The sequence below is a fragment of the Sylvia atricapilla genome, chromosome 16 (assembly GCF_009819655.1).
Source record: "Sylvia atricapilla isolate bSylAtr1 chromosome 16, bSylAtr1.pri, whole genome shotgun sequence".
In the NCBI taxonomy this organism is placed as follows: Eukaryota; Metazoa; Chordata; class Aves; order Passeriformes; family Sylviidae; genus Sylvia; species Sylvia atricapilla.
In genome coordinates, this window is record NC_089155.1 from 9,456,829 (window position 1) to 9,484,708 (window position 27,880).

The 27,880-nt window shown below is 40.6% G+C and overlaps 1 protein-coding gene across 4 annotated transcripts in view; it reads left to right on the plus strand.

Moving 5' to 3' along the window:
• The window catches only part of DIDO1 (death inducer-obliterator 1), a 48,606-nt gene that overhangs the window by 866 nt on the left and 19,860 nt on the right, over positions 1-27,880 (plus strand). For all 4 annotated transcript variants that reach the window (XM_066330867.1, XM_066330869.1, XM_066330871.1 and 1 more), the window contains exons 2-7: positions 11,639-11,828; positions 13,390-13,494; positions 13,803-14,700; positions 15,014-15,332; positions 17,284-17,496; positions 17,992-18,217. In XM_066330867.1, coding sequence (XP_066186964.1) covers positions 11,744-11,828; positions 13,390-13,494; positions 13,803-14,700; positions 15,014-15,332; positions 17,284-17,496; positions 17,992-18,217 — 1,846 coding nt within the window. In that variant the 5' untranslated portion in view covers positions 11,639-11,743. The remainder of the gene's footprint in view (positions 1-11,638; positions 11,829-13,389; positions 13,495-13,802; positions 14,701-15,013; positions 15,333-17,283; positions 17,497-17,991; positions 18,218-27,880) is intronic.

Genomic DNA, 27,880 nt, shown 5'->3' on the forward strand with positions numbered 1-27,880 from the left:
ATCCCTGGCACTGATGTACTTAAATGGTCCTAATGTACTTAAATGCTGTCTCTTGGAGGTGGTGGGAATCTGGAGCTGTTCGTTTGGCTTGCAAAAACCATTATTTGGTGGCGACCAAATTTTGTTTCATGCAGTTAAAGAGTTTTTACCTCCAAGCAACAGCTTATGTTTTAGTTATGGTAATGAAAAGCTTACTATCTTAGCTTGTCGTTTTCAGCTCGGAAAGAACGTTACGATCTCGCAATGTGTTATAAAATGAATGTGTATTGTGCTAGCCCCGCAGTTTTTTATCTCCAGTAATTTGAGACAGTGTAACGTGCTCTTTTTCTTGCATGGGCTTCCATGGGTTTTCCTTCCAGGAGCTTCAGGGAGGAAAAAGATCTGCTGATTCCTTTTATTTAACTCAGAAGAATATAATACAGGATTCCTAAATTCTCTGGGGTTTTTGTTTGGTTGTTTTTTCCCTGGATGATAGAGTTCAGATTTTTTTCCGAAGTAGCTCTTTTGAATATTTAGTAATCACAGTCGTGTTTAACTAAATTTTTCAACAGGTGATACTAAACTATTTTTTTTTCTTATTTTATGATAACTTTTTCCACGGTCAGCTTTTTTGTGTATTTTTCTTAATTTTCTTTTAAGGGGTAATTTGGATCAGTTTAGCTTTAACAGTCTTGATGCTACTTCTACAAACAAAATTTGCCACCTGTTAAGCGATGTGATTGCTGGTCAATGAAAAATGATGTGTAGTTACTGTCCAAGTGTACCATGTACTGTGTTAATTGTAGCAGCTATTCTGGGTTGTGCTCCACTTCTATGTGTGCCAGCTGCTTGTTATCATTCCTTGACATTTAGAACTTTCTATAGGAATAAATATAGAAGTAAGCTCAAAATAGCTGTTCAGTTAGGCCTTAAATTTTTTTTGCTTGACAAGTCCAGAAACATGCCACACATAAAGGTGTTTTAATGCACTGGGGTGAAAGACTAAAGGCTCATGTTGGCCTTCGGCCTCCATTAAGACTGCTTGACTCCAGTGACTAGAAAATCTAATAATTGGTGTTTTCAAGACCAGCGTTTAAATAATTTTTTTTACAAAGTTTTTGTGGTTTTGTTTCTTTAAAGGGATATTTTCTGTTGGTATGCAAATGAAGGTTTTTCTGTGTTGCAAATGTATGTACAGTGCAAAAATACCTGCAGTTTTTGAAACCGTTGAAATATAAAATTATAAGCTAATGTCTATTCACACAGTGCTTCAGAGAGTGTTTTTGCATAATTAAATGATGGATTTTGAATTAAAAAAGCAAATAACACCAAAACCCTGAAACTCCTTAAAGCAGTGCAAATAGAATAAAATCTAGGTTAAATCTAGATAAAATTGAATAAATATTTTTTCAGTATCTAGTGGACTCCCAAAAGCCAGTGTTTGTTCTGCTTAATCCACCTTCACTGCTAAGATTTTACTGGCCGTTGATCACATTATTTGTTTCTTTTTTCAGATAGTAATTGTCTTCATAGTTATAACTTAATGGCTGTGGGATTTTAATTCTGTCCAGCCTGAAACTTTAAGCTGAAGCTATTAGTGGGAAGAGGAAGAGCAAGGATTAAAGGGGTTGGGCTGAGAGTTATAAAACATAACTGACAGAAGTAGGAGCAGGGCCTGGGCTGAGCAGGAGTGACATTGGGTGGCTTTAGCTGACAGAACTGGTGTCTCTGCACCAGTTTTATTTTCTGGTGAACCTTCTGCTTTGTGTCACTTGTGCCACAAGCAGTAGAGCAGTGGTAGGAGATATAAGGAGAGGATTTTAATATATGTTTTATATAATTTTAATATGAGTTTTATATAATTTTAATATAAGTCAGATTTCCCCAGTTTATGCAAGAGCTGGTTCCTATTTGTCGGTGCAGTCTCAGCTCTCAATGCTTGGAGGATTCAGTACTGGGAAGTTTTTATCTAAAGCAGCTTCTGAAATAAGCAGATATTCGACTGATGTTTATTGATGGTGGTCTCAAGGGCACTGATAGATTCTGAGGTTAAGAAGTTTAAATTTCCAGTTAGGCAGCTCAAACACACGTAGTAAATGAGCATTATGTATGTTCTCCAAGTAAATCTAATCAAAACTGGAAATTCAGCTGTGTTTACTGTATCATTAATAACATAATCAGTGTTCTTTAATTACTGTGTTTCACCAAATTTGGGAGAAGTTCATTTCTGTTTACTTCATTTAATGAAGCTGTTTGGATGAAATAAGAATAAAAATGATAGCTAGTTTCAGAGGTTACATTTTAGATTATTTTTTCAAAACGAAATAAGGGGGAAAATTGTATGACTATGTGATTTTGGTTTTTTTCAACAACAGTACTGTTAGGGTCAGAAATGAGAGATTATTTAAAAATAAACACGCTGTGGGATTGTGAAAAGTTAAACTTTAAGATTATCTGATTTAGCTGTTGGCTTTACAGCTGAATGTTCTTAATGGCCCTGATAAAGAACTAATTTCCCTGATGTCCCAATGGAGGAATGCCAGAGGGTGTGAATTGCCTTCCCAAAGTAATGTTTCCTGGGCAGTTGCTAAAAAGATCAAGTTCAGTAGCAGAAATGGAACATTATGCAAATAAATAGTATGTGTTTGCAAAATATTTTTGCTCAAGATATGGAAAAGGAGTGCTGAAGATCCTGTGTATTGAGTGATACCCCGACAGCGTTTGTAATTGATACATCTGTTGACTAAACTTTCAGCCGAGACTTGACTAAAATTGGCTTTTGCTGCCGCCTCTAGAAGGTTTCTTGCAAAGAGATGGTTATGCTTGAGCTTTTAATCTAAGCATTTGACCACCTAAAGTTGTATTTATTGTTTCTTAATCTGTGTAAAAGGGAAAAAGAAATCAGCAGAGCCTTTTACACTGTTTTGGTTCTGCTCATGGCTTTCCTTAATGGGCAAAATCTGTTTTGACCTGATCTTTGCTCATGCTGTTCAGACCCTAAAAGCAGAAGTAAACCTAACCCAAACCCTCAGTTTTTTGGGGGCTAAATTTTCATTGTTAGGGCAAGTGTGGGATTATCTTACTCAGAAGAATGTGAGTAAAAGCTTCAGAATATGTTGTAGGAGTAGTGAAATGCCAAATGTCAGTCTGTTACTAAGTCAGTATCTGCCTAGGCTGCCCATGGAGTTCTGACTAGAAAATAAAAATGACATGTATGTAATGCTTTTCTTCCCTCTAGAATGCTTTCATAAATGCAGAAAGCACTGCAGTCAATATGAATTTTGTTTCCCAAGCACAGTTACGGGTTTGCAGCTTGGAGGATGTGCACAGTGTAGGTGCCTTGTGTTAGGGGTTACTGAAGTTTGTCAGTGCTGTTGTCACGGTTCTGTCCCCAGCTGCTGACACAGAGCTGTGCTGGCAAAGCCTCTCCTGCCTACACACCTCCCTTGGAATGTCTTTGCCAATGTAACTTCTTCTAAGGAATTTGATTGAACTTTCCAAGTTTTTTCCCCCCTGAGATGAAGGTCATGAGTGCAGCCGCAGTGGGAGCCCACTGCACGGGGTGGTGCTCAGCTGCCCCACCCTGCAAACAGCACAGACAGCTAAAAGTACAGTTTTGCAGATCTCATTACACCAATATGAGGCACTAGTGCCAGCACAGCTCTGTTGATTAGGGCTGGTAGCCCTTAACGTTCCTGACTTGTGCAATTGTGACAGGCAACATCTGTAGTACAGATAGGATCTGCTACTAAATTAAATCTTTGTGTTTGCCAGATATCTGATGGGCCTGCTGCTAATGTGCCTTGAGGATTTCTATGAGAAATAGCTATTTAGCTGAATTTAACTAAAAACTTCAATCTGCCTCAAAGAAGCTCTTCTGCTACTTGCCCAGAATAAAATGCCTATAATGCCTGGTGCTCTTCTCATCCTGTGCATGACCTACCCAGCAGTCCATCCCTTCTTCCCTTGACTGCTGGGTTCTGTGTGCTGCCATCTCAACTAAGAGGGTTTTAAGCTGAAAGACATCAAAATAAACTTCAGCGTGTTTGTGTTTTGCTTTGCATAAACCAGGGAGCTGCTCTGTGTTTTTGCTTGGTGCAGTTCTGTTGCACTGTGGAGTCACTCATTGTGCTCTCTAACTGCTGCTGGGCCTGGTCCATGTGTGCTGCTAATCTGGTAATCTGCCGCTGTGCACACATTAAATTCCTCACTTCCAGGAGGTCCCACATTCCCTGCAAACACGCAGGACTGCTGTCCTGTGTGAGCACAGGTTTCCGTCCTGTGAGGCTTATGTAAGGTAAGTGAGCAGCCTGACAGGAACCATGGAAAACCTGCTGGTGTTTTAGTTTCAGACACAGCAGAGAGGGTTTATAATGTGTGACTAAAGACATTTTAATTTGGAAAGGTTAATGTCTTTATTATTGCAAGTACAGAGACCGAGTGTGTGTATCTTGTTATTAAGAGAAGCTATTTCTTCTTGGAATTAATCCATTTCCTTGTATTTTAAAAATTAAACTCTTTAATTGGTTTGCTCTAAACGTTAAACTCTTTTGGAAACGTTAAATACTTTTGGAAAGTATTGATCTTGTGAAATTTGTAAGTGTATTAAGTCTCACTTTTAATGAAGGACAAATCTAGGAGGAGATTAAAAACTGCAATATTTGAAAATCTTTTTGCTGCGTCTTTGAAAATTTCAAAAAGGTAGTTAATGTTTGTTTCCATTTTAAATCTCATTAGTTGATGGGTGTCAGCATTGTGTGTTGGTATGTGCTGTCATGTGAATGTGCACTTAATGGGCTCTCCTGTATCAAGGCAGGATGAGCGTTCATACGTGAACATCTGAAACAATTTTTCAGTGCCAAACGTAAAAAGGTGGAAAGTCTGCAGGCCACAAAGCTACACTGAAATGTTCCGGGCAAAGAGAGGTGGTGGCAATGGGCCCTACTGAATAATTCATGGCACCACATCATTACACCTCAGGCTCCTACAGTACATTCAAGGCTTTCTTGTGAAAACATCAGCGAGATTGAAAAAGGGGGTCCCAACATATGTGTAGAAACCTCTGGATTAATTTTTTTCCTCACCTGCTCCCTCTGGTCGTCTCAATGCATTGGGTGCTCAGGTGTCCTTGGGGAGCTTTGTGCTCCTGTGGTGTGTGAACCGTAAACACCCTTTCTTTCCACCACCTTCAGAAGGTGCAGATCTTCATCCTCTGGTTCAACCATTTCTGTCTTGGCACAGCCTGATCTCCCAGACCAGTCAGTTCTTTTCCATGACTTTTGGCAGGAACTGAAAAACGAGGCTTTATAAGGAATAGAACCTCTCAGTGATGAGGGATGGAGAAGCAGCAGGTCTGAGTGGACTGAGGTGTGGTGTGAGACTGGACCATGAGTGTCTTTGGTGCCTTCCCTGACAGATGAACACTCTGCTCTGTGTATCACAGAGTGAAAAACTGTCCTGATTCTAAAAGCTACCTTAAAAAAGATCTTGATGATATTTGGTCTTAATTTGGCTGTAAAAAAAACCTGTTCCTACTGGCCTGGAATAGTTACTGCTTCCTGTGGTGTTTTAGAAGAGTGCAGGTTTCTTAAATTAGTCTGGGTTGTTCCTGAGGAGCATGGCTGTGTTACTGCTCAGTCTGCATCTTGCAAGTGTAGAAGCTTGTTAAATTTTTTTAAATGGGAATCATACATTGACTCTAGAATAAGAAGAAATGAACTTCCACTTTTAAGTTGTTAGTATTATGGGTAAAGGAGGTGGTGGCTTTGTTTGTGATCTTGGAATTAATTTAGTGTGTTTAATGATAGCTGGCAAAGCACTTAGAGATAAGTGTTACAGGTTTTGTAGTGTTAGTTCTCTTTGGTTTTATTCTTTTAAGTCTAACTATAAGCATTGAGATACCACGACGTTATGCAAACTTGATTTTTAACATGCTGTTTCAAATGTAAACTTCTGGCATAAAATTTTTGTATTTACCAGGAATGTCTGGGCTTTTGACCTTGAGCTGCAGCTTGGCTATAGCAGTCAAGCAGTGATATAGTAACTTACTATAGTTACTATAGTGCAGGGGGAGAATTAGGACCACAGTTTTCTTGTCTCACAATATCCAGACTTAAGTTTTAGGACTGTGACATCTCGTTCTTCAGCTTTCATTGCCTCTCTTTGTCAAAAGGTCCATTTCACAACTGTTTGGAAGAAGTTTCTCTTCTTTTATAATATATTTAAATTAGCAAGCAGTGATATGTTTTACATGGAAATAAAAGACTGGCTTTGCTGTGGAATCTGATTTTTCTGTTGTTTTCCATGCCAGTAGAGTATCTGTCCTTGCATCTTTCATGGTTGAGCAGGTGGAGGGAACATCTCCAGAGCCAGACAGAACCTGTTCCTGCTGTTCTTGGGGGTCACTGAGCTGCACTTTTGTCCCTGCTCTCACTGGAACTGCTTGTTCTGTACAAAGTAGTGATGCCCTACTGGCATCCGTAGGGCTGCTTTAGTAGTGCTTGTTGATGCAAGGGATTAATTTTGCTGCTTCTTAGCAGAAAGTGCAGGTTTCCCAGCTGTCATCTTCTCCAAAAAGGAATGCGGGATAATTTTCAATGGGATCAATCTTCTGAGTAGGAGTGCATCAACTAAGCCATGCCAGCATTTATTTGCATCAGAGATGAAATACTTGTAGGAGTTCTGATACTATTTTGTTTTTCCTCATGTGATTATATTTGCTGATCAGGAATTTTTAACACTTTAAGGAGGCTATCACAGGCCAAGCCCAGTAACTCTTCTACAGGGAATAAAATGAGAAGATGTTGTAAACTTGGATGGAAATCACTGTTAGATAATTCTGGAAAGGATGTTTTCTATCCTGTTTGTAACATTCTGCAGTTTCTTTGGTATTTAAGAAACCTGACTGGGATATCATTGTTTCAGCCAAGTACTTTAAATATCAAGCTAATTCTGAAGAAACTCAAAGAAAAATATCTAAAACCCAGGTACAAGTAATTCTAACTGAAGCTTATATCTTATATACTGAGGCAAACTGGATTTGTATTATGACGTGGGCATGAAATTAGTCACTTACGAGTGATACCTGCTTTGAAAACCTACCTGGTGTAAAATCATGCTTTGAATTTCTTTGCACATGCAACAGGTCTGTCTTCTCACCAGCCCTCACATTCATAACCTTATCCTGGCTTCCATCCTGTCCTTGGGGTATGCCCATTGCATTTCCCTAATGTATCTAAAACAATAACTGGAGTTTCAGTATAAAGACTTTAAAAATCTAAAAGATTTAAAGTTGACTATCACCAGTGTTAAAGAAGAGGGAATCTTCCTTCCTTGGGTGTTTGTGTAGGGGCGAGTACATGTGTGATCTTTCAGAATCACAGACATTCCTGTAGAGTTCAGTGCCAGCAGCAGATAAGAGAATGACTGGGTGTCAGGCGTTAATCATTTGGACCTAAGTGCAAGGGCTGGTGTAATCCCTAATGAGGCACTAGCTTTGGTGGGGATTACACCGAAATGGCTGAGTGTTGAGGAGTGCTGACATCCAAGATCAGGGAATAAGATGCAGCATATTTTGCTATCTAGATGTGAGAATGAAGGAATAAAGATCGCTGGTCTTTCATATATAGTCCTCAAACACTGAATAAAATTCCCATTAAGCTAAGCCTTAAGAGTTTATCCTGAATACTGACAGACTTTTTTGTACTCAAGTCCTCAGATAAAGAAGAAACGAAATTACTTTTTTTGGGGATGGGTTTATTTCATGTTAAAGTTTTTATTATTAGGCTTCCTTTAGAGTGAAGTATTCCCAGTTACCTAAAGCAGGGACTTCTTGACGCCATTAAAACAACCTGCTCGGGTTAAAACAAAACCTTGATGCAGTCAGAGGACCCACTGAGCTTTTATTTCTTCTTCAGAGAAACGTGAAAAAATAAAAGTGGAAATCCCGATCTGCATGAATATTAGTCGTAATTTACGGAATCGTCCTTTATCTGAAAATTCAGACACAAAAAAGTGGGCAAATGTTGGTGTTCTTGAGAAGCTTAGATAAAGGTGTTATGTTGGGCATACTGAAAAGGGCTTGATGAAGTCACCACCAGAAGATCCAGGTGTCTCCACAGCCCACCCTGCCATGAATATCTCAGCTCTGTGTTACTGGCAGAGATAATCTCTCCTTTCTCACCGGTGATTTCTGGATGCTGGCTCACAATGGAAGGCAGTAGATAAGAGTGTGCTTCCAGTGAGGTTGTTTGAATGTGAAAAGGAGATTACAAGTGGGTTTCTTGTTTGATTAGCGAAGGTGTGTTGGAGATAAGATTTTTAATGTGTGTCATGAGGTATTGCAGTAGCAGAATTTGAAATTTGCAGCTCTTTTTCCAGTCTCCGTTTAAATTGTCTGCTGAGTCTGCTCTGGAATGTCTTCAGGCTCTTTATTGAAAACCCAAGGGTTTGCAGTAGCTGGAGGATCCACAGGGCTCACATCCAGGATGTGAGTGAGTCCTGGGCTCTCTGCTCTCGCAGTATGGCAGCCCTGGGATTTCGGGTTTGTTACAACTTGGGAATTGTTGACCAAATTGAAATTAAAAGCTTGTGACAGTTGCGTGATTTTTCTAGGGTACAATACCTCTGTGCTTCCTTTGCTTCTGGAATTAAAGTCCAGAATGAAATTAAGTGCCTAACTTGTTTTGGAAAAACTGAAACATTTTATGTGAGAACTAAAGGGAGAGGAAGAGGCTAAATAAATGCTGATTTGATTGGATCTTTTTCATGAGATACCGTGCATCAGCTTTATGTTCCACTTCCAGTTAAGTGTCTGTTCTGTTTCATTGGAATGCTCATACTACTGCAGCAACTCCTGATTTGTATTTCTAAATTAATTTATAGTTGGTCTAAAAACCTTAGACATTTTCCCACTGGGGACTGCTTCTCAGAGAAGCTGTAAACCTCAGCAGGAACCCGGCCTTTTGAATATATATTAGTTTGCCTTTTTATTCCATCATTTATAGAGGTTCTTGCCTCATTTTTTTCAGAGGAACAAAATATCCTTTCTAATATTCTTCAGAATATTATATATAGTTACCTGACATAGATAGAAAGACAGGGTGGTGCTGGTGGGAATTGTCTCCTAGGGGAAATACAATAATTTTCAGTTTCCAGCTGGAGCTTCCAATTTCAGAAATGTGATTAATATATTGTGTTAGGAGAAATAAGTAAAGTTATCATGGATGTTCAGCTCGTTTAAAACAAGATTGCCAGTTTGCTGCTTCTGTTGACATTTCTGTCAGTATCTCAGCTGCAATTGAACACTGAACTTGAGAACAAACAGAACAAAATGAACAAAAAGTCCCACTGAATCTGGAAGAGAAAGGGGTGTTTGAAGATTCCAACGTTGCCATATGTTGTAGTAAATATTTTTGCAGGCAGTTTGTAGAACATTTGCTTAGAAGTACAAAGTATAATTGTGAGTTAAGGCTTCATTCTTTTGTGTTTTGATAATACTTGATTTTTCAGCTTCTTTTTAGGCAATTAGGTTTAGCCTCTATTAAGATGCAGGTTCATGTAAAATAAGTTTGAAGCTTCCTCTGTTTTTCATGAAAAATATTTTGAACCACATGGGAAAGGAAAAAGTGGAGATACTAAATAATAAGAAGAAACAACCAGCATTTTACAGCAAACATAATGGGTCTGTAACTTTAGTGTTTTATGTGCACTGTATATTTATACCTCGCAAATTTGGAATTATTTTTAAATTGGAGTTCCGTAATTTTTTTTTTCCTGTAGGTAATGGAGATAAAATAGGTAATAGCAATTAGGTAATAACAATTACAAATATCTATTAGAGCAAAAAGAAGAATGGTTCTGGCATAGAATCTTTGTTTTCAGGTATTAGAGGTGTTAATGCTATTCTCTGTTCAGTCAGAGCTGCAGCCTGTGCCCTGTGCAGCTGAGCCACTGGGTGGGCTGTTAGTGACTCTGGAAAATGCATTTTGTGTTCAACCAGCTGTGTCTCCTAAGAGATGATGCTGGTGCTGGGTTTGGAGTGTTGTGGTGATACTTGGTGACTCAAAGGTAATTTGAAGAGCAGGTTGCACACAGGGCCAGGTGCAGCACTGTGACCGCAGCCCTTCTCCAGGGTCAGTACCTCAACAGGAGGGACTTTCTGTGTGCTAAAGGCTTAGTGTGTTTTGTAGTTCAGTACTGTTAAACAAGAAGTGATGAGCTGACTTTCCTCTGCCTTTAGGCATACAATTAAAAATTGCATAATGTGTGATCGGTTGCAGATTCTGAACAGGGAGATTGAAAGGTTCTTACAGAATTACACAGTGGAAGGAGGCACTTTACGCTCAGTGGCAGACTGCCAGAATATAATCCCTGATTCAGACAGTGGAGCAAATTATCTATTAGAGCAGGTATTCAGTGCCATGAGATGCAGCACCAGGGTCTTTATGATTAGTGTGTTCTGTTCTTTTTTGCTGTTTAGTTTTTCCTCCTGTTGGAGTGATAGTGGTTGGCTGAGGCAAAGAAAAGGCGGAGGGGGAAGAAGAAATACTGATGTGAGTCTAGCTCTGCACTCCAATTAGTAAAAACAATACTAATTGTTTAAACAATTAGTATTGTTTTTACTAATTCAGCTCTGCCACAGCCATGCAAAACATGAGATTCAGAATTCATGAAGTAAAGTGATCCACTGATGAAAATTGCGTTTGGGGAGGGTTTTGTCTTTTCCCCATTCCTTATCTTTTGGGATGGTGACATTGGAGAGCGCCTGGAGATGATGATTGCTTAGGGAGTAAAAAGTGGTTTTTGAAGAACACAGATGCTATAGGAGTTGGGGCTTCAGAGATTTTTAAAAAACAAAAAAGGTATTGCTTAAAAATCAGTGTTAGACTATGTATTGGTGTGTCTGAGGGATTATCTAACCTATTAAAGTTTGTATAAAGTATTAATAACAAATTTTTATTCCTTTCAGAGAATGATTGTTTTAGTTACATCCTACACCTGCTGTGGCAGCTCCCCTGCATCTTTAATTGCAGGATGCTGACACACAGGGTCATGTTCAGTTTTGTTCTTCTGTCTTCACTAATTTATGTAATAGTCCAGTTTGCCCAGTCCAGCTGGTCCTCCTTTACCTCCCAAATTCTTTTCCGGTGTTCTTGTTTGATAACTACGTTGGGTTAATGCAGGCATTGCCTACAGATGATCAAACTCAGATGCTCAAAGCTGCAGTGTCTCCTGGATTGCAATTTTGTCTAAATCAGTAAATCTGCCCCATTGTAAGCTGAGCCATGCTAATGGAGTTAAAGCATTTCTGTGTTTTCGTTGACAGTCTGCACTTAGTAAATACCACTCTCAGAATGCTTTTAAACACTGCACATGGACTAAATTCTGGACATCTTAATTGAATCTAAGTGAATTAATGAGACTGCAATTGTCTTCTGTATTTCTTTCAATGGTCTCGGGTGTTGGTAACTGGGGAGGTGGTTTTGCTTAATTTTGACCTTTTTTTTCCAGTTCCAGTGTTTTTCTGAAAATGCAAAACTAACGGAATTTGCTTTATAATGTAATAGAAGCAAAACAATTCCAAATTCAGGTAAACAACAGTAAGATAAGTTAATAAATATATCAATGCCTTATTTTGTCCTTTTTATTTTTTTTCCAGGAGCCAGCAGGAAAAAGAGGATTCATAGCATTTGAACCTGCTGACAACTCAGAGATTCAGCGTGGCACTTGTGAGTCAGGAAATTCAGCATGTGCTGGCTGGAGGATGCTGAATGACTCTGATCCTGTGCTGCCCTCCTCTGGCTCAGCTCTTCAAACAGAAACCCTTCGAGCCTCTGATGCTGTGTCAGGTACAGAGGACATGGGAGAGCTGTCTTAATTATTTATGTTTTAGCTGAAATTTCTATCTCAGAATTTGGGTAGACTTTGCTTGTAGATGTGAACGTTTCTTCATGTTACAAAGTAAACAAAGATGAAACTTCTAATTGTTTTGACTTGCTCCCTTAATTATATTGTGACCTTTTTGCTACAAGTATAATTTTAGTGCTGTTAAAAAAAGAGTTAAAAGTTTATCATTAGTGTTTTTTTAAAGGAATTCCATATTGGATTGAGACAACTTGAGCTTTTCACCTGTCTACTGCAGGCTTCAATTTCACTTTTTATTCTGTCTGTAATGTTAAAAGTAATCAATTACTGTTTGATGTTCTGACGTCTGCTGCTTCTCCAGTGACATTTATAGTATTCACAGTTATAACAGAAGTGCTAATTTTTTCAACATATCTGCGTAGATTTTTATGTTTCCATAGCATTGCCCCTTAACATTTCTGTTCCAGCAGTGTTAAATGTAACACTGAAAGCAGAAGATTTGCAGAGGAGGGATTGTGTTAAGACAGAACAGTAATGGAAGTGAGGCAGTAGATGAAATAAGGAGGCATTTATTCCCAGGGAGCACTGGAAAACTGGGAAAAGCTTGCTGAAGGATGTCTTTGAAAACTTGCAGCAATTAAAAACATCTCATTCTTCAGTGGTGTTACTTAGGAATTCTGCTCATGTTCCCTTTTGGCTTACCTTTGCAATTCCTCAGCCAGGGATACACATATCCAGAAACATCCTTGGGGAGAATTGGGGTGTGTTCTTTGTTTTCAACTAACTTTCTGTTTAGCCTGTTCTTTTGGGTGCAGTTACTGCTGCACCGTCAGTTCCCTGAGAGGAGTGTCACTGCACTGGCTGCAGAGCAGTGTCTGTGCCCTTTGGAGCAGTTCCAGGGCGTGCAGCTCATTGGAAACTTATTAACTTAATACTTCAGACCTGGTTATTCCTGAGTTTATCAAAATACAGATGCTACATTCATTTCTGTCATTTGCTTCTGTCTTCTCAAATAACAGAGTCTTCTAGTTAGCTGGAAAACACTTTTGAGAAAACAGAGGTCTGGTTGTCAGCATAGATTTTGGATTTTTTTGTGGCTGAGTCTGTGACAGTTGGAGGTTCTTGACCAAAAAAAAAACCCAAACCCGATTCAGCCGTTCTTTCAGATCATGTAGGCTGAAAATATTTTTGTAATCATGTTAAGGACCAGCCTTTCTTACGTTTCATTCCACACAGGAGTGAATGCAATTGCTCTAGAGTTTTTCCCCAGAGAAAGCCCAGGGATTTACATTTATACCATGAAGGAATTTCTGTTTGGTTATTTTTTTTTGAGAAACAGCAGAAAATACCAGAAATCCTAAGGCTGCTCAATAAAATGTCAGTACAGTATCCAAACCCACATGTTTAACTTAATACTGTGAAGGAACATTTGTGGCTTGAAATTCGAGTGCTTGTTACAGTTAATACCAAGATCAGAGTGTTTACTAATTACTTGGGTTATATATGTTTTCGAATGAGAGTTTTGGACATTTTGTTTCTCTTCAGCATTTCAGAGTGAGGACAGTGTTGTCTTTGCTATGGAACAAGCTGGAAACACAGTGCCATTAGAGTCTGAACCTAATACTGACAACATGGAAAACAGTTCTCCTGGTAAGAGTTCTTCCTTTTGCAATTGAAACTCTGCTTATTTGTTCTTCATGTACGTATGTGTGGAAATTATTTTAAATAACTCAAGAGTTTGTAACACGAGCAGCTGGATTATGTTGTCACAGTGATCAGTGATGTATTTAATTGCTACTGTTGTGTTACATTCACAAGAAAATATTTTATCTGTTTTGAGGCTCATCATATGAAGTAGAGATGCGTAGATGTCACAAAGAAAGTAACATGTTGAAAAAAGGTTTTAAGAAAGCACATCATCCATCACTAGCACTTTTTAACTCTTGCCTTGTTTTTAGCATCAGTGTTGGATGAGCAAAGCAATGAGGAGGAACAAAAGTCTGTCAAGCCAACAAGTAAAGAGTTCAGGAAAACCTGGGGGTTTCGGAGGACCACGATTGCCAAGAGAGAGGGTGCAGGAGATGCTGATGTGGACTCTGGTGAGCAGCAGCCTCAGCAGCAGCAGCAAGGCATCAACCTGAGGAGGAGCGGGCGGCAGCCGAAGCGCACGGAGAGGGTGGAGGAGTTCCTGACCACGGTGAGGCGCCGGGGGAGGAGGAGTGTTCCCACCACCCTGGAGGACTCCAGTGAAGCGGCCTCAGGGCCGGCCACGGATGCTGAAACTGCTTCTGAAGACAGTGTGGAGAGCACTCCAGATACAAAACCTGTCACTCGGAGGATTTGCACCAGGAGTTGTAAAGAGCAGAAAAGCCCTAAAAGCAGACCCGCAAAAGAGGAAGAAGAAGAAGAGGAGGAGGACGAGGAAGAAGAAGATGCTACTTCTGATAGTGACAGTGATGGGTTAACACTAAAGGAACTGCAGAATCGGCTAAGAAAGAAACGTGTTGAGCAGAAACCTCAGGTGGTGTTGAGGGATGTGCAGAACCACCTGAGGAAAAGGAATTCAGAACAAGATCCTGCCAAAACAGGTGAAGTCAAAGCTGAAAAACAGGATGAGTCGGAGCTGCCTGTCAAACAGGAGCCTGAGACTGCAGACAGCACTGAGATCGCCAGTCAGGTGGTTGTGTCTGAGGACGACACTGAAGATCTTGAGGCTCAGAAGGAAGAAAAACCTGCCCTTGGTGCAAAGGGGGCCTCAGATGAGGAACCTGAAGAGCAGCCCAAAAGCAAACCCGAGTCGGAGATCTACGACCCAAATGCCCTGTACTGTATTTGTCGTCAGCCTCATAACAACAGGTAGGCAAAGGGCTCAGCTGCTGACAGTGTAAAGACTTGGATTTTTTCTGTGATGAAAAATTAGGCCAGTTGATAGTGCTTTCTTTTTGATTGAGCTTTTAAGTTTGTTGCATTTTGGCAGTGAGTTTATAACAAATACTTAAAAGAGGATAAAGAAATACAGAAATAACCAGTGAGGTAGAACTGTGCACTGGTGTTTTATTGGGGTGCTTAAGTTGTGTTTTTTTTAAATATTCATTGAAGGTTACTTGTCTTTTCATTTCACAGTGTTTTATTGTTCCTTGGTGGGTTTTTTGTTTGTTTGTTTTTTCAGGTTTATGATTTGTTGTGATAGATGTGAGGAATGGTTTCATGGTGACTGCGTGGGTATTTCTGAGGCTCGAGGGCGATTGTTGGAGAGGAATGGTGAGGACTATATCTGTCCAAACTGCACCATTCTCCAGGGACAGGATGAGCCTGTTTCAGAACTAGACCAGCAGGAAGCTAAAGTGGAGCAAGGAAATGCGGATGGCACAGAATTCACAAGCATAGGAACAATTGAACAAAAATCAGTTGAGGACCAAGGAATCAAGGGTAGGATTGAAAAAGCTGCAAATCCAAGTGGAAAGAAAAAACTGAAGATATTTCAACCTGTAAGTATTTTCATTTTCTTATTTTTTATATTTTACTGAGTACATGGAGACAATTATTTGTATGGCTATAAATCTGACTTGATTCTAAAGCTGCACATAAACTGAACAGCACTGAACACTGCTGGTTAGCAGAAGCTTATCCATTGCTGTGTCAGTACAGGAATTAAAACTTAGTTTCAAGTGAGGGATTTAAAAGTTTTATATAGGTGTAGGAAATAGTTTGTGCTATTCTGCCCTTTCTAAATAATGTTTTGGAAGTCAAACAGTGAGGCATTCTTTTAATAAAAATATTATCATTCTGGACTGGTTTATATGGTCTTTGAAATAATCGCAAACATTTTGGACATTTTCAATGGTAGTGAAACTTCCTTTAACATTGACAAGTCTCTGTTGGAGTTAATTCCAACTTCCAGTTAGCCTTTGAAATATGGATTTTTGTCCTGATGCTGCTTTAGGTTATCAGGAAATAAAGAATTTCTTTATACTGCATTTGTAAATCTAAAATGTATATTTTTGGACTATATAAAAATCTGAAAGAAGTTTAAGTTTTGTAATATAAAGTTCTGTGCCCAATTGGAATGGAATAGAAACTGCTTCAGCTTAATGTTCATGTATTTAAAAAAACCAAGTGCTACAGTTGACTTTGTTCTGCCCAAGGTACTGCAGTAGTGCCAGTGTCCTGGACATTTCCCTTTACATTTCAGAGCTGTCCATGGCAACACAGTGGAATTAATGTATAGATAGAAGAGTTTGAGCTGAATATGTCAATAGTTACTATTTTAAGATAAATGTGTGGAAAACAGTATTCTCAAAAATATTTTCAAATGCATTTGTACTTCTTTGTACACAGAAAATTTTTTGAGAGTCCAGTGCTATTGGTGTTGGCTCTGCTACTGAGTATCACCAAGTGCTCTTTATCTTTACTTCTCAGTGAAGTGTGTAGATGATGAGAAAATTCCCAAATCCAGGTTTTATCAGGCTGCTGCAGATAAAGCTGTGTACTGACTTCTGATTACAGAGAATTCAGTTGCACTATGCAAATATTTATTTAACTGGAAATATTCCTGAAAAACTTACTTTTGGTTATTAAAAATGGCAAGAGGTTGTTTAGAACTACAGTAGTTGTGAGTGGTTTGTATCATTTTTAGGAGTAATTCAGAAGAGAGACTAAAAGCATAATACCCAGAGGTGATATGTTGGAGCCTGAAGAGCTTTCAAGTATTTCTAGACTTCAGCTTAATGCACTCTGTTTTCAAGGAATGTGCTGTTTTCTGAATCATAACATTGGAAGAGGAAGTGCTTCATATGTAACACCTTGATAAAAATGGAGAGTGATTTTTAATTAGAGGAAAATTCAAATTGCAGAGGCAAACCTATAAATGAGTAAGGAGTAGGAGGCTATGTGAAAGTTGTATATAAGAATGTGTTTTTATGTAAGTTGGAGACTTCTAAAATTAAAACGGGTAAAACCTCTAGAGCAAGAATAACCTGTACAGCTGAATATCTGAGTGCCTCCTCTTACACATGTGCATGGCTGAGGACAGCAGCTGATGGGGATGGTTTAGAGCCCTTGCTGTTGAGAACTCAGGTGGGCATTAATAAAGACATTTCTCACACAATGTAGAGGATCTCACAGAATGTAGCGTAAAGAGCATTTGCATACTTAAGGGATTTGAAAATTTAGGAAACCAGCCTCCTTTATCTCAGGGCTAGCAGACCAACCACTTGAAAATGCAGCCCATCTTGAAAAAAAAGTGCATTAAAGAAGTGAAATTCCTACCCTTGTGGGGGTTGTTTCTGTTGTATCATGAAGAGTTGTTCTCAGGCTGGCAGTTGTGCAGGTCAGAGCTGCCATCTGCACATGTGTAAGCATTTCTCCACGTTACAGAGGCTGTTCCTGCTGTTTCCTCTTTGAAGCCTGATCTCACTCCATTTCTCTCTGTATTTGAAGGTAATTGAAGCTCCTGGTGCTTCCAAGTGCATCGGCCCCGGCTGTTTCAACGTGGCCCAGCCCGACTCTGTGTACTGCAGCAGTGACTGCATCCTCAAACACGCTGCAGCCACCATGAAGATCTTGAGTTCTGGCAAAGATGCAAAACCAAAACCTAAAGACAAGATCAAACCAAAATCTGAAAAGCCTGGCATACCAAAACCTCAGCAGCAGGTAAGCTTGTGTTCATGTTCCAGAGCAGTTCCTCTGGAGCACTGTGCATTATTTCTGTGCTCTCCTTTTTCACTCAAAACTGCCAAGTCTTGCATTGAAGAGATTTCTGTTACTTTTTTTTTTGTTGTTATTCTCTTGACTTTTTCTGTGGTAAGGACAACAAAATGCTTTCCTGTAGTTTTTAAACAGTCTTAATAATAACCTCTAGATGGAGATAGTTCCTTGCAAGAGTCGTCTAGGTGGTGACTTTCATTAAAGTTGTATTTTAAGTAATTATTTCTTTTTTAATTTTACGTTAAGTCAAATTAATTTTGCCTTAAACTAAACTCCATATTACTGGGTTTTGCAGTAATTAAATAATTTCAAATGGTAAACTATAAAAATAAGGAGGTTACTATAGAAGAAGCTGGTGTACATGTGTGTAACTCTCCGCTTGTTTGTAAAATGCAATGTGTTTGACGATTATTAGTAATCAAGCTACTTTTAATGATCCAGGTGAGCATCAAACCAGTTTCAAACCAAAAGAGACAGTTCCCTGAGAAAAGAGAGGTGAATGTGAAGAAGACTGTTGTGAGCACAGCCAAGACTGAGGCAAACAGCCAAGCTCCTGCTCGAGAGCCAGCGCCAGAACCTGTCACACCGTCCTGGGCCAGCGATCATAATTACAATGCTGTAAAGCCTGAAAGGACTGCTGCCATTTCACCTGCACTGTTGTTCAAATGTATGTATGGCTTAGGGATATTCCTGAATAATCATATTTTCTTTGAATGCCCATCCATTCTTGGCTCTGCGAAACTAGGGAGTTTAGGATTCAAGGGTTTTTTCTTACTATGGCACCAAGCTACTTTTCTTCACCTTCAAAGATTCACACACAGATACACACAAATGAGAGACACTTTTAGGGGTTTCATTTGTATCATATGACAGTTGTGTGATTAAGAGTCTTTTGATCTACCCAGCTGATTTCTGGATGAAAACTACATGGTTAAGCTTGAAATCTTTCCCATAAAGACAGTGTCTGTTTCTAATCTAGAAGGTAAGTATTGATACATTTGTGATAAGCTTTACAAAAAGGGTGTGCAAGTGTGCACTGTGAATCACCAATTGCCTGTACTAATTTCAATTGTATTTTTGTAATTTAGATTTGGCACCTGTCTCTCAGGTCTTGCATTTTCAGTGCCTGGTGCCGAGAGTGAAATCTTCAACGTGGTATCCAATGATACTTGACACCTCTGCAAACGGCTTTTAGCTGTCAAGTATATTCCTGCTGCTTTTCTTCCTTACATGAAATAGCTTAAGGACCATCCTTTATTTTTATGTTGGGGTGGGGGGGGGGTGGGGAAGCAGAACTCTTTTATCTTTATTTTCTTTTTTTCCCCCTTTCTCTGTTCATACTCCACACATTATCCACACACACAAGAGCACATTTCAACTGGATGTTGGGCAGAGATACTGCCTTGCCTATTTTTGCAGGTTTTGAGTAGCATCCTTGTAACTCATGTAAAGGTAAGTAAATACTGCTTTGAAGCCTGGACAAGTCTTTCTGCTTATGACATTTTTGATTGACTCCATCTAAGTAATTCTATAATGCAGTTATGCAACTTGAGATGAAAGATGACGTTTCAGTTACGAACCATGCGACCTCTTGTTTACTCCTTTGAAGAGTAATGATTTCAGAAATTCACTTCTCACAGCTTTTGTAACCACACTTCAGCCAGTTTGCATTTCATATTGATGAGTAAACCTAATTATTGAACACTTATATATAAAGTAATTGATAATTTTATAAATAATATTTGAGATTTTCTAGTTAGAATTTTTAAACACTGAGGGAAGGAACACCAGCTGCCCTAAATTGCTGTTGATGAACATAGCACATACTGGATATATTTTAATGGTCTTTGCCCACATCAAGTTAAATGGTTGTAATTTTTTTCTATGTTTGCTTCATATTAGGCCCTTTACCTTTTGTACAGTAAACTCACTTAATTACCTTCTATTAATATTCTTTAAAGAAATTTCAGCTTTTTTGTCAGGAACGGTAGTGTTTTAAACATAACTAAAATTATTGGAAAGGCATAAACGAAACTATAAGAGCTTATTTTATGTCAGATTTTTCTGACTGTGAGAGAGGTGTCCATAGTACCATTTCCCTTAAAATAGCCTTACTCCTGTCGGAGTCGTTTTTTTCCCAGGAGACAGGAATATCAGTTTTGAGGCAGAAAGTTAGAGGATTTTTTTTTTAGGGAGTTTGCTCTTAAGATTTTACCACACTGTAGGTTTTACAAATTTAACCACTTTCTGTAGAAAACTGGCTTCCAGATAGTGGAATTGATTCCAAAATATTGTAAAGAGCAGAATTTAGCCACAAAGAGATAACAACCTAGTTCGTGTGATGAAGAACTCCCATATCAAATGCAAGGAAGAACTTCAGATGGGTTTTTTAAGGTAAGTTGCACTGATATGTGGGAACCCTGCCATTTCCTGAATGCCTAGATAAATTTTTTGTGTATTTGTGAAAAAAATGCATCCTGCTTTTCAGTGGATAGGTCTGAGCTGCAGTCTTCCTGAGAAGCTGCCAATGCACCATCTGCAAAAATACTCTACCAGATTTTATTGAAGAAATCCTTATATGCTGTTTAAAACCTGAAAGTTGCAGCATTAGGGAAATTCATGAGTCGTCTGACTTCACTTCAGATACCTAAGAGTGAGAAGTCTCTAAGTCTGAGCTAGTCTGTGAAGGAAAACATGTTTTTTGGACCAAACATAATCTGGTTTAGATGCAAATCTTAAAACTAAGCAACTCCCAGTTTAGAAGTGTGCATTTCTGAACACTGATTATGAAGGACTTGTAGTCCAGAAGAGGCAAAGGACTTCCAAATGCAGTATTTCAGAATGCTGCCTGTGTTCTTCCAGAACTTTCCAGCCATGTTCTCCAAATACATGTTTCCAGCTTCAGCACAGGAGGCCTTTTAGGAATTAAGAGAACCTAGCCTGCTTAACAGAATCATTCTGATATTCTCTACATCAGACAATTTATCAATTCAAATGTAGATTTATTTTATATATTTACTCTGTACTTGTGAGTTACAAGATTTTGTTGTTATTACATGAGATAGTTGTTTTGTTAAGTAGTACCAAGAAAATCAAGTCACTTTTAAAGATGTACTGCGTGGTAGGAGTATATAATGTGTTTGTATCTAAGCCTACCATCAGGGCCCTCTCCCAACCTGTTCTGCGTTTGTTAAAAAAAGGGGTATTTTGTGCTGCTACTGTGCAGTCACACAGAACAGTGATATTTTTTCCTTCTGTTACCCCATTATTTCATGTTTCTTCACTTCATAACTTCTGCTTTGTCTTTTGGGGATATGAGTTCGGGCCGTACTTGGAAGTGACTTTGTACACCAGCATCTGGTGCCTGAAAAATGACAGTCTTCCATCTCTCTGTGTCCAGTGAAGATAATCCTTGAGATTTATTTTAAAACTAGAGTGGGAAATACCTTGATTTGATAAATGAATATTAAGTACACGTACTTCTAAAGTTTCAGACAGCATTTGAAGTGCACCTATAAAAGGAAATTAGTCACGTTCCCTTTCAGAAGACTTGCTTTTACTTTTGTTAGGAAAATGGGTATTAACTTAATATGCAGTGCTCAGCTTTTATATTGCATTTCAGAAGTCATCCTGGCTTCCAAATTCATCTAAGTATGTGGATTGTTGAAATTTATGGACATTGTTCAGAGATCCATGTTACAACAGCAACACTTGAAAGAGACTTATTCTATATTTTTGCTATTGTCAAGCAGAAGTCAGCAGCAAATGCAGTTTTAAAATAGGAAGTGAATCCCAAGGGAGGGGAAGAGGGTTAGCATTTGCAGTATCCCCGGTTTTAAACTACCCAGTCCTATAAGTGTGCTAAGTACTCATTAGTGCTTCAAAGCTTTGAAGTTCTCCTGATTTATTTGATTTAAATACATGAAGCAATGATTTACTCAATTCAGGCGTTCAAACGGCTTTAAAATCTTGCCTGCTTTTACTGAAAAGAGCAACTAAGCATACAGGAGAGTGAGGAGGGTTTATTAGATAAAAGCTCAAAAGGAACCATGAAATTATTGTTCTTGTGGGGTAACTTCAGAGTAGAAAGCACTTGTCACACCAAATCACTAAACTTGTGTTTACATTAACTGCAGACCCATACAGTGTGAATGTATAGCAAATTATGGTCATATCTTATTCAGTATTATGATACCAGTATTTCACTGAAATTCTTAATGAGTGGGGTTTGGAAGGGAGGGTGTTTCCTTCAGAGAAAATATCAGTGTTTTGGTCCTGCTCCTGCTTCCCAGTAGGGAATTACAAAGAGACAACGCTGCCATCTCCTGGAAGTGGGAGCCTTGGCTCTGGTGATACGAATTTCTTTGCTGTTCCTTTTCAGCTTTTTTCATCTCTTCTACAGCTGAACTTTTCCACACTCAAGAGCAATTCACGAAGGGAATGGATGTGCTTGTGTAGTTACAGATCTTGGGCTGTTTGTTCCTGTACACCTCTAACAAAATGAGGAGACTTTGAGAATGGAACACAGGGATAGTGGGATGCCCCACCAGCAGAAACTGCTGCGTGTATCAAAATGGCAGGATTATAGCATGCATAATTTATGTGTGCATTTCTTTATGTCTTGATTTTTTTTTTCTTGATGTAATAACAGCATGAAGAGAGGAAAGAAAGAAAACAAACTGCTCTGCAGAGAGCAGGGGGAATACAGAGTGCACTAAAGACTGGATTTATGGCTCAGGAAGTTATAGTGGTGTAGGGAGCTGTAAGTTCTGATATAAAGAGTAAAAGATAAGGTCTTGTCTACCCACAGGCTGGTGTCCATTTAATGCTGCTTTTCAGGCAGTATTGTACCAGCTGAAGTTGTGACTGTTGAGTGCAGTGGATGTAGATATACTGCTATTGGTTTAGCCTAACTTTCAATATATTTTACTTAATCTTAAGCCATAGGTGTATTTCCCTACAAAGACTGGTTGTAGGTAAACTAGAGGCCTTTGGGTGTGAGTTCTTTCCCACAGGAAAAACTAGGCTGTGCCAGGTTCTGTACTGTTAGAACTGAGCTACTGCTGGCATATGAATTGACTGCTAGAAAGCCAAGGTATCTTGCTTAATGCTGTATTCTGCAATGTAGGCCCATCCTAGAGGCAGTAAGTATCAAGTAGTACCAGGGAAATGAAAGGAATTACAGGTTCTGGTACTGGCCACTTTCTGGGACACCTGGCTGCCGTGCATGTAGGTCTGGCCTAAATATTTGAACTAGAATAGTTTTCAGGAAAGCTGCTGATAGACCAGTAATGAAATGATCAGCATACTCAAGATGAGTCTGCCAGAACAACTGAGAAATTCACCTTGGACACCTGGCTTTGGAAGGGTTGTACAGGAGTATAACCTGGCAGCTCCAGTGCTGAACTTCTGTCGTGAGACTGCCAGGGGCTGTGCTGGCCTGGGGCTTGCACAAGACCTGAGCCCTGCCTGTGGAGGGAGGCAGACCATAGTGGTGCTGAAGCCAACATCCCCAGCCATTTAAAAGGAGCAGTGGGATCCTTGGGGAGCCATTTTCATCTCTGCCTGTGAACTGCTGGAGCTCCCCTTCTCTGCAAGGTATGTCACACGTGCCCTGTGGCTGGGCAGCCACGTGAAGATTTTTGCCATCTCTTAAGTTAGGAAGGCTGGTCCCTGCTCCTGGAATGTGCCTCAAACACCCAGCAGGCCTGAGGCACTTGGAGACAGCAGGCCAGCACTCCTGCCATCAGGGTGCTTGGATTCAGTGTGAGAACCATTGCTCAGGGGGAAGGGTTGGGGGGCAGAAACCTGATACAGCTTCCAGAGCCACTGTGCTTACGAGGGTGGTTTATCTCATCAACACGGAAAGAGATGAAAGTTTGATTAAAAACACTGACCACCCTCTTGCTGTTTTGCTTTCTTTTACTAATTTTACTTCAGTTGTTTGAACTTGCTCACTTGACCGCAAAGCCAAAGCCAGTGAAAAAGTTCTTTGCTAGTCCCCAAATAAAAGGGATTTTTTTTTGAGGTGATCACTTGCACTTAAGTTTGCTGCTGATTCACTGTGTCTGATCTGTGCTGAACTTGGAACCCGAAGATGGCCTGTCCCTGCAAGGAGTGGTGATGCCAATCCATGAACAGTCTGGAAAATAAGAAGCCTTTTTTTTTGTTTGTTTTTGTGCATGAGATAGTGCCTCTCCCTCAGGAGGGGGGTAGAAGTAAAGATGCAGTTTTCTAATGTAGATCAGATAGATCACTACAGTATCATTTAGATTAAAATAAAGTTTGTGTGTCAAAGCTACAGATGTGCATCAGCACAGAGCTACAGGTTGGCTTGAACACAAATCACTGCAGGAAAGAGGCCCTTGTCACTGAGTCTCCTGGATTTATAGACAGGTTTACTTTGTATGCCTGAATGCAGAGGCTTGGCACACAGGCAGCTTAACTGCAGTGCTGATCAGGACTGATGGAGGCTTCCAAAGAGCAGCAGTGGGGCAGGCAGCACATTGCAGACACTAGTATTCAATAAAGTTTGATTTGGTCTTGGAAGTGGAAGGAGATGGGGCAGGTAACAGTATAAACTAACATTGAAACCGATTTAAGAGCAGCTCAACACATCTGAATTGGAGGTAGCACTGAGCTAGCTTTGAGGGAAATGACAAAAAGCGCTGCAGAAGCAGGTGTGAGGAAGGAGCAGTCCAACAGGCTCGGAGCTGCAGCGGTCCCAGAGCTCTGCATCTGCACAGCCGCGGGCACCGGTGCTCGGTGCCACCAGAGGGGGCTTCGGGGCACCCGGCGGCGCTGAGCAGTGCCCGAGGCACAGATGTCAGGCGGCCCCAGCACGGCACTGGGCACAGCTGGCTCAGAACTGGTAAGTAGCTTCCCGTTGTGGAGTGCTTTAGGACTGACAGCTAAAGCACCTGCTCACCCCTGTCTGTTACTCAGCTTTTTCAGTTCCAAAAGGTTTCACCTCGGAAGAACTTGCGGGTTAGATTTGGTAGTGGCCACTGCGTTGGGGCAGGGGTTAGTTAAATTCTGCTCTGTTCAGGTTATTGTCACAAGTCACACAGGAGGGGATCATGGCACAGCTGTGTCAGACAGCTCCTCTTGGGACACGGGCTGAGTGTCAGTGGGAAACTGCTGAACCACGCCAGTTCTGAGGTCGGGAAATCCTACCTGTCTTCTGCTTCAACAATTTTCCAGAGGGGAAATGAAGTCGTTAAATCCTCAGCTACTGGCAAAGAGGGGTGAGGTGTTTCCCTCGGAGGCCAGAAGCCCATGCTGCCCTGTGTGCCAGAGCAGGCTGCCCTCACCTTGCCCTGCTGGAAGCGGAGAAGCTGCGGCGTGCTGGGACGACGGCGCAGGGACGGCCACCGAGCCACCTGCGGCTGAGCCCGAGGAGCCACGGGACTGAGCGCGACTGCGAGGTCACTGCCTGAGTCCTGTGTGACACCCAGCACGCTGGCAGGGCAGGTCCTGCACAGGTGGCTGGCTCTGCTGGGCTGTGCACACCTGTGTTCCTGTCAGTGCTGGTGCCTCTAGAGCTCAGCTCTTGTTACACTATGGAATTGCTCAGCTCTGCCCAGCCTTTACACACTGGCTCTGTAAATACTTTTTAACAGGTATTGGGTTTATCACAACTGCAGTGCTGCAGCACTCTGGATTTTCTTCCCTCTAAAGGCATAAAAATCTGCTTTGAAGAGTAGTAAAAGTGATCCAGTTTTGAACAGGTGGCTGTTCACACAAAAGTGGCTGTTTTCAGCTTAGGTTGCATTATTAATTTTGTGGGATTTTACAGATTTATTGTTAAAGGAAAATGTTAATTACCAGCTCTCTTGCTGTTGGTGCCACAGAAGTTCATATACCGTGCATAAGACTGTAAGTGACGGGGTTTTGGTTTTTTGCCTAAAGCTCTCTATTGTAGTGAGAGAGAAGTCCGGAAAGGAGCAGTAAAACCCAGACAGGCTTGGGCTGCCTCTGTGCTGGGTAGTGTCTCCCCTCAAGTGCTGGGTTCCTGACATCCTGCTCCTTTGGGCCTGCACTCCCACTGCAGAAAGTTCTGTGCAAGCTGGACACCGCACAGCTGTTGGCTCCTCTCACACTGCCTGGAGGAATTTCACCCTGGGGAAAGAAAGTGGAGAAGTGTAGATAGAAGGGAACACGGGGGAAATGTTATGATGTTATTAGACACCGGAGACAATAGTGCCGGTGTATGAACAGCTTTATGCCAAAATCTTAATTCTGTATAGAAAATTACAGTACTGTATATGGCTGCAAGATGTATTGCACACAAGTGTTTTAATGTCCTCTGAGAGGAGCTGTGATGCTTCTTCTAATTTAGAAAACCACTTTAAAAAGGGCTTTACTGGAGTCATTGGGAAATGGGCTCTTCAGGTATAACAGCCTGTGGTTTATCTCCACAGCATTTAAAACTTTTGACATCAATTAGAGCCAGAAATTAAATTTCTTTCGAAGAGCTGTGATTTGAATAATTTTAAAACTACAGAGAAAAGGAATAGCACATTTATTCTGGTATTTAAAAATTGTAAAAAGCAGGTAATAGTTTCAGCAAAACAGCTCATCAGAAATGAGATAATTTATATAGAAATGGGGATTAGTTTTTGAAGTGGCTTTTAAAAGCTATTACTCCAAAGAAGAATCGGATGGAGTGGAGAAGGGGAAAGAACCAGAATAGACTTAAATGCTATACAGAAATATTCTTTGAAGACTGAAGAAGAAACAAAATTTGTTTTGGATAATGTACATGCTGGTGATGTAAAATCAACCTCTGGGTGTTGGTGAGGGACTGGGATACAAGTACAGCCTGCAAATCCTTCCTGTAAAGTTAACAGCCCTACACTATGGAAATGCTGTTTTAATTGGGCCTCCACAACGGCCTGGCAGTGCTGAGACACCGTGTTGAGAGGGTGACAAGTACCTGGAACCGTCGGGCTTGTCTGTCCCAGCAGATGCTGTGGCAGTTTTTCCTGCTCTGCGTGCAGAAGCCTCATTGATGGCTGCACGTTGTAATGTCAAGTGTAACTGCACGGGGACTTTCCTCAGGGGAGGGATTCTGTGTCTTTTAACACCTGGTGGGAGACATTCTAGTTCTGTCTGTAGTGAGCACCTAGTGCTGCTGGCTGTTAAGCCCGCGAGGAATGAATGGTTTTCTGCCAGAGGGTTTGTGGGGTTTTGCCCTGGGAATGGGTTGGCTCATTAACTGCAGCTGCACCTCGGTCTCTTTAGCCCATGCCTCACTGCAGTCAGTAAGGATCCTGTTCATGTCCTAACAAGTGGCCCATGGGACAGAATGGGGCAATTAGGAATTACTGTTATTTTAAATTGTGTTCCTGCCATCAAGCCAGGCAGGTTCACCTGGGTGTTAAAAGTGCTGCATAGGAGAACCACCCTATGCTTTATTCTAAACTGCTGGTGGTGGAACTCCGTGTTAATCTCTCAAGTGGGATAGGCTGATGTTCAGTGCTTTTCTCATCCTTTTATTTTAACTTTGGTTTAGGGCATTTATTACAGGTCCACCGAAGCTACTGATGTAAAGGACTGAACCCACTCTGGTATAAAACAGTGGCCAGTGTGTGCAGTAGCATTGGCTCTGCCTTTTTGTTATGCTGCTTTATAGACTGCATGGCCAAGCACTTGGACATCACGGGCTGAGGGAATACCTGGTCCATGATCTGTCTCATCTATTTGCTGAGTAGCTTTGGTGTTTGTTCAGAAGTAAAACTGTATATGTTGGCATACTGCTCTCAGGAAAGAGTACATATTGCTGTTAGTGGTTCCAAACGTACACCTGCCACGTTCCTGTACCTGTCAGGAGGTGCTGTCAGCTTTGGGGTGTGCTCATGTTGTGGACAGATGAACAGGAGAGTGAGCTGCTACCTGAAGAGAGCACTGCTCCTTCCCTACCCTCCACTGAGTGCTCCTGGGCATTGGATCTAAGACTCGTGTAGTGTACAGCAATTTGCTTCAGGTGAATTATGGGGCAGCACATTGACACTGAAACCCAAAACCTGATTGGGCAAAAGTTCTGATTTCTCATTGTCAAAAGAGGATAAGAGAGGCTTTTTTAGATCAGCTTCATGTACAGCCATCACGGGTTATTTGTTTATACAGAGGATCTAAATATTCTGGATTCTTTATCAAAACCTGCACATGCTTGATTGAACAGTGTCAGTTTGAACAGGACCTTGGTAGTTCTGGAGTACTGAAAGAGTCACTTATGGCTGAGTTAGCACATAGAGAATCTGTACCATCCATGTCTGATCAACAAGTCTTGCTTGGGAGACACTTGAAATTGGTATGAAATAGCATT